The sequence below is a fragment of the Arachis ipaensis genome, chromosome B8, assembly GCF_059453495.1.
Source record: "Arachis ipaensis isolate K30076 ecotype BB chromosome B8, ASM5945349v1, whole genome shotgun sequence".
NCBI lineage: Eukaryota > Viridiplantae > Streptophyta > Magnoliopsida > Fabales > Fabaceae > Arachis > Arachis ipaensis.
This window is the reverse complement of record NC_142443.1, coordinates 20576897-20583937: the sequence shown is the minus strand read 5'-3', so window position 1 is coordinate 20583937 and position 7041 is coordinate 20576897. Positions and strand designations below refer to the sequence as shown.

Here is a 7041-nt window from a genome sequence, read left to right as displayed (position 1 = left end):
TTGATCTCTTTGAGACCATGCTCTGATACCAATTGATGGTTTATCAGTGGCTAAGAGAAGGGGGGGTTGAATCTTAGCCCCTTTTTCGCTTAATTACACTTGCTGTTTTTCAGAACACTTTGAGGAGATAATTTTATTTTTGTCTCGTGTCTAGTCAAGAGACATTTTCTTTTTGTCTCGTAACTAGCAAAGAGATATTTTTCAGTTTTGTCTCCTATGCAGCAGAGAACAGAAATGGAGTAGAAGAGAGAGAGAATCACACCAAGATGTATCCTGGTTCAGCTACTAAGTGCAATGCAGCCTACATCCAGTCTCCATCACAACAATGATGGAATTCCACTATAATCATGATTACATACACCAATTCTCCCTAGGAACTATCCTTCCTATCCGGGACAAGTCCAGAATCTAATCCCCAATCCTGAACTTGACTTGGTCACAGCCAAGCTTTCAACTGCTAAGTGCTAACCCAACTTGCAAGGGGATTCCCATAGAATCATGAAACACAACGCAGATGTACAAAGGACCTCTAAGGACATCTATGGCTTTTTCTTTTAATTTTTCACTCTCTGCATTTTTCCGCTCTATGGCTTTTTCTTACAAACCTCACTGTTTGCCTTTTTCCATGAGACTCAAGACAGACAAAATTAAACAGAAAAATACAAAATAGAAAATATTGAAGGAGAAGAACTTCTGTTAGCTTGGGTAGCTATAGGAACACTGTGCTTTCACTCTTTTCCTTGCTTCAATCCCTGACTGTTCTCCCTTATTTATAAAAGGGGAAGCCTCCACGGTTGAAACTGTTGAACCAAGCTAAACTTCTTCTTCTTCAAACCAGAACCGGTTTGGCCAGAGAGAGAGGAGAGGAAACTGAATGTAAAACCCAACATGCAATTACCTCTGTGTCTTCCTTTTGCACCAATCTTCACCAATCCGGACCATCCATCTTGACTTGGACTCCAAGAAGGATCCCTAGCCCTTGATGTGTTCTTGATGCATGATAGCTCCTCCTGCTCCACTTTTGCTTCCTCCTTCACGTAGTCTCCTTAGCTACCTTCTGTGATGGGTGAACACAAAGCAGAGACGAGCCATACCTCTGAGATCTTCTTCCTCTGACCGAGATCATCTTCTTCCAATTTTGGTATGGAGAGCATGAGCTTACTTCACCAAATCTTACCCCTTTTTGGTGAAGATCTCAGCCACAGCATACTTTTTATTTTCTTTTTCTTGGTGCCATCATTACAATGGTCTTGTTACTAGCTTCTTCCACCCTCTTTTGATAGCTCAAAATTTCTTCCATAGTTGCTGTGAGGTGACCGAAGTTAGAGAAGAGAAGAGAGAGAAGAAAGAAATTGAAATGCTTTTAGTGGAGCTAAGAAAAAGAATGAAGATGAATTAATTATTTTAAAACCCATGCCTCGTAGCGTGTAACACACTTAAGGCAATCACATCATTTTTTCACTTTCTCTTTCCTATTTTCAATGTCTGCATTAAGTGCATTAAAACAAAATTTGAAATCCATCCAAAGATGAATATGATATCCGTGGAAGCATGCATGATTCCCTCTCTCTTGTTTTTTCAATTTGGACCAAGCTAGTGGATCTCTTCTTTAAAAAGACTTGGGCTAATAATAGTTAAATTTGGCCCAACAAGTATAATATCAATTCAGCCACAACACTTTAAACATTTTTTAAAATCAAGGCTGAATTTTAATCTCACATGGGGCTTGCTATTTTGGCCCAAAGCCAAATCCTGCAAGTAACAAAAAAAACTATTAGTTAGCACATTAAAATTAGATTAATAATTTTTGCAATTGATTCTATTAATAATGTTTGATCATCACTAATTTTAATTTGGAGTTTTCCAAACTCATCAGCTACAAATCACAAAAGTTGCTGGCCCCCTAGCACTCCTCAAAGTATATATAATTACCTTATTATTGAATATGGTGGTGTTTGATTACATGCGCCATAGATGTAGTTGTTTCTTTTTTATCTAATATAATCATTTCTAAGCAAAGAGACTCCTCTTCATTTGTGGGTGTTAATATTTTGCATATACGAACTACACAAACTTTGATAAACTAATTATCTGTTTGTTTGGTGATATTGTATTATTATCCAAAGAATGATGCTCTATTGAGTAAGTTTGAGATGTTGTGTAGTTCGAAAATAAATTTTCTTGTGCTAAATTTGATGTTATTTGAAAGAATAGTGATAAGAGACTTATATAAATAGGTCAAATAGTATAGAATTTGAATATTTGTAATGTAAAATTTCTTATGATTAATAATATTATTATGACATTTGTAATATGAATGTTTATTACCTTTAATGAGTTATTTATAGATTAATTATTGGGGTTATAAATTTATTGTATTATTTATAATGGTAAAATATAATAAATATAAGGATATGGATTCAATATCTTTATAGATTACAAATTTAGTTAGACACTATTAATTTTTAATTATCGATATTTTTTATTTTTTTTTGTTATTTTATTTTTTTTATAAATTTAAAAATAATAATTAATTTGATAAAAATTGAGTGGTTGATTTTAAAATTTTGCGAACTAAGCGATTATTATTATTGAAACGTGAATTGTACTATTCGTTCTACTTAATAGATTTTGAAATCTAATTTCTATTTAAAAGAATAGAGAAAATATAAATTAGATTTTAGACTTCTTGGTACAAAGACAAAGTATATTTATTAAGATGAAACATAAACAAGTAATAAAACTTTTTATCAGTTTATTCCATCCCTAAATCCTACTTACAAACTGACAAATTCTCTTATTTAAGCACTTCACATGAGTATATAACTAATATTTTTACTCGTAATAATATTATGTAAATATACATTTTTTAAAATTATGATTTATTCTGACGGTATAGATTATGTATAGTACAAAAGATTTATAAAATCAAACTATTTTTACAAAAAAAAGTTGTAGGCTGACAAAAATTTCTGGTTAAAAATACCAAAGTATTTATAGATAAAAAATCAAATAATACGATTTTTAGTTATTATTTTTATATGAAAAAGTCTAATTTTTTATTAATAATTAATTTTAACATTCATTATCTAAAATTTAAAACAATTTAACGTGTATATTTTTACATTTAATTAGGTGTTAAATCTATTGTACAAATAGAAGTAATTAATTTTTATACTTGTTATTTAAAAATAATATTTTTTCTCTCTATGTATATACAAATATAATTAGATATTAGCATAAAAAATTATACTAATAGTTATAAAATTAACTCAAAATTAATTTTTTTTAAAACAATTGAATCTTGATTCTAACTTTTGATTATAACATTAGTATTTTTTCCAAATTATATGTAATAAATATTTGAAAGAAGAGAAATAAAAATATAAATTAGAAAGATAAGCGGTGAAAATTTAAAACTAAATAAAAAATTAAAAAAATATGTATATAATAATAATATTTTTTATTTGAATTATATTATTTTGTTAATTTTATTTTCCGTAGAACAGAAAGGTAAAAAAAATAGAGAATGAGAGAAAAGAGAGAGAAAGATAAAGATAAAGATAAAGAATGAAAGTGAGAGCGAGGGTTTGTTAATTTTGGAAAAAAATTTATTTTAATTGTAATAAAAAAATATCGGATGACATATTTTGATTTGTCGAATTACTAATATAAAATATAAATTATATATGGAGTGAAAATGATAGAGAGAAATAGAAAAATGGAAAGAGGTAGATGGGAGAATTTGGGAAGCAAATTTATTAATTTTGGAAAAAAATTTCGCTCAATTTTAATAAGAGAGTGTCATGTGACACATTTGATTATTAAATTAGATAGTAATATATGATACATAATATAGGTATATTTATAATATTTCAATTTTAATTTTAATGCAATTAAAAAATCTCATGTTGCACATTTTGATTGTCAAATTAGTAATTAATGATTGATATTAATAATGATATATAAAATAGATAGAGTAGTTGAAGGAATGAGATAAATAGAAAAAGGAAGAGAGAGAAAGAGAGAACTCTTTAATTTTGGAGGGAAATATTTGATTTGAATTGCAATGAGGGAGTGACATGTGGCACATTTTGGATGTAAAATTAGTATGGAGGGGAGATTTAATTTTGGAGCGAAAGATTTAATTTCAATTACAATGAGGGGTGACATATAGCATATTTTGGTTGTAAAATTAGTAGTGAAGAGATGTGAACTTTTTAATTTTGGAGAGAAATATTTGATTCCAATTGCAATGAAAAAGTGATATGTGGCACATTTTAGTTGTAAAATTAGAAATATATAATAGATATAATAGATTTCTTTTAATTTAAAGTATTTGTTGTATAAAAATGGGAAACTGATTCCAAAATCACAACTACCGTGGATCAACCTCACTAACCGAGAGTTTATTAATTGACAATACTTTGTTGTTGCTGCTGCTTGACGAAGAACTGCCACCAACCAAATCTCTCTGAGTGAAGAATCCAAGCTTTTTCGGTTGAGGCAATTCCCATTCACTACTCAGCACCTTAAGCACGTATGACATGTTTGGCCGATCCTCTAGACTTTGTTGCACGCATAACAGACCCACATGAATCGATCTCATGACTTCTGGTAAATTAATTGAGTCTCTGATAGATGCATCAACTATATCTAAGGACTTGTCTTCTATGAAAAATGTCGATGCCTGTATTTATGTGTCTAGTTATTTAGTACTGATAAAAATAATTAAATAAATAGCAAGGACAATGAAAATTAAGATTACATGCCCGAGAAGACTAAAGTGGTGATATCTATGGTTGAATGCTCTATTGCTCTTTCCACTAACTATTTCCAACACTAACACACCAAAGCTATAGATATCGGATTTTGTTGAGAATAGTCCATCAATTATGTACTCTGGTGCCATATAGCCACTGGACATATCATCAATATTCAATTACAGAACGAGGAAAATATCATACTGTATACATGCAACATATCAATTAATCAACCATAAGAACTTACTAAGTTCCAACAACATGATTTGTGGTTGCTTCATTTTTGTTTCCTAGGATGCTTCTTGCCAGGCCAAAGTATGAGATTTTTGGATTTATTTCAATATCTAACAAAATATTTCCAGCCTTGAGATCTCTATGTATTACTCTATGCCTCGAGTCTTGATGAAGATATAGAAGGCCCAGTGCAATACCATTTATAATGAGAAAACGCTTAGGCCAGTCTAGTAATATGCCTTTGTCACCATCTGCTTTAGAAGATAAATAAGTTGTACTGATATTCTTATGAGCTTCAAAAGCTTATGTGGAAAAAAGCGATTAATGATTAGCCATATTATGAAAATTTAAGTTCACTATGATATAATTAAAGACTTTAAACTTGTCACTTTAACTACATATTCTGATGGGAAGAAAATCTAATTATCCAAACTAGAGAATGAAAAAGAACTAGAATTAATGTTCAAGTGGAATCAAACCAAATATGAAGTGGTCCAAGCTTTTATCTGGCATAAACTCATAGACCAGCATCCTTTCTTTCACTTGAATGCAACATCCTAGAAGCTTCGCCAAATTCCTGTGCTGAAGTTTTGCTATGTGCATGACTTCGGTTTTAAACTCTTTTAAGTCCTTGCCTAGAATTTTCTCGGAGCCTCTTAACAGCTATTTCTTTTCCACTTTCCAGTATGCCCTGAATATTATAAAATATACATTTCAGAATTTCTATATTTTTTAATAAGGAATGCTAGGGGCCAGCAATTTTTGTGATTTGTAGCCATCAAATAGCCATCAATGATAGTTTTAATGGTGTAAGATTGGTGCGAGATTTCATCCAATAGCTCAATTTTTTTTGCTGGTTATATGCTGGCCAGAATTTAACAAAGTTGTTGGCCCCCTAGACTTTTCCTTTTTTAATCACTATCATGGACACCTTGATATCAATTTGTTCTTAACTTCTTATCTGATCAATACCTTGATCAATACCTTATAAACAGAACCAAAACCACCTGTTCCTAATATGTTATCGGTGGAAAATCTGTTAGTTGCAAAATTAAATGTAGCCCTATCAAACAAGGGTAGCTCTAGTTCTTCTTCCTCATGCTCTTCTGAATTGCTTCTCAGGTTTCCTATTAGAGTAATAAACAGTGGGAACTGGGAAAAGATGAAAAAGAAGCAGAAAAGGAAAGATTTATCTCTATAGAGCATATGAAAGAAGCACAAAGAGATCAAAAATAAATAAGAGCATGAATCTCATACTATTACTACCCAACCAATACATAAAAAATTTATATCACAATCATTCTCAAAAAGAAACTCTATAGAATAACGGAGGTCAAGCACATGAACCTGCAGAAGTACTTACCGTGTAACAGGTACATCCTTCTTCTACAAACGATGAATGATCCAGACAGGATTAAAATTCCTACAAATAAGACTGAGCAGGAGACCATAATCCACAGCTTCCGGATATTGGATCGACGTTTTAACTTGTTATCTTCATCTAAGAAAATACATTTAAAGACAAAAACAAACAAGTTTAACAATAGTATGAAAAGAATAATAGAAAAGGGACATCAAAGTTGGGATATGAATAGATACCTGAATGCTTCTTGGACATTCTGACATAAAGATCTTGCTGTGGATCACTCAGCACTCTAATATTAGAAGGATCATCAGGGCTACTCCTTGATGTGAGGTTCCTATTTAGGCCTGTAGTTAGATCGGTCCCCAGCATCATCCCTGGCAATAGCGTGTCAAAAGGGTAATCAAAACAATGCCAAAGAATATATTCTGACTCCTTGTTATTGGTGTTCACAATGAGGTTCCCTGAATCCCAAAGCAATGCAACTGGTTGTTGTGTCAAATTTGATGATGAGTTGGACGACCAAAAGATGCTATTGTTATTGTTGAGAAGCACAAGCAATCCTTTATCAGTGATCTTCAAGAGCCCTGATGAGTCATTGAGGGGATTGTTTCTCTTGGCAACCCATACTACCGTCATAGGTACTACTTCATTGTACCATATTCCAAGATAACGTTTCAT

The 7041-nt window shown here is 31.4% G+C and overlaps 1 protein-coding gene across 6 annotated transcripts; it reads right to left on the bottom strand.

Moving 5' to 3' along the window:
- Positions 1-4052: 4052 nt before the first annotated feature.
- On the bottom strand, positions 4053-7041 carry LOC107610657 (G-type lectin S-receptor-like serine/threonine-protein kinase RKS1). 6 transcript variants are annotated; one of them, XR_015896869.1, is made up of 5 exons: positions 6597-7041; positions 6361-6498; positions 5982-6124; positions 5011-5688; positions 4053-4919 (listed from the first exon to the last, which is right to left on the bottom strand). XR_015896869.1 is itself a non-coding variant. In XM_021109034.2 (4 exons), the coding sequence occupies exons 1-4, from the start codon at positions 7039-7041 to the stop codon at positions 5611-5613; spliced, it is 804 nt and encodes a 267-aa protein (XP_020964693.1). In that variant the 3' UTR covers positions 4053-5610. The 6 variants fall into 6 exon arrangements, 1 of the variants encoding a protein (XP_020964693.1); XR_015896871.1 differs by having other exon boundaries at positions 4053-4690; XR_015896870.1 differs by having other exon boundaries at positions 4053-5248; positions 5477-5688.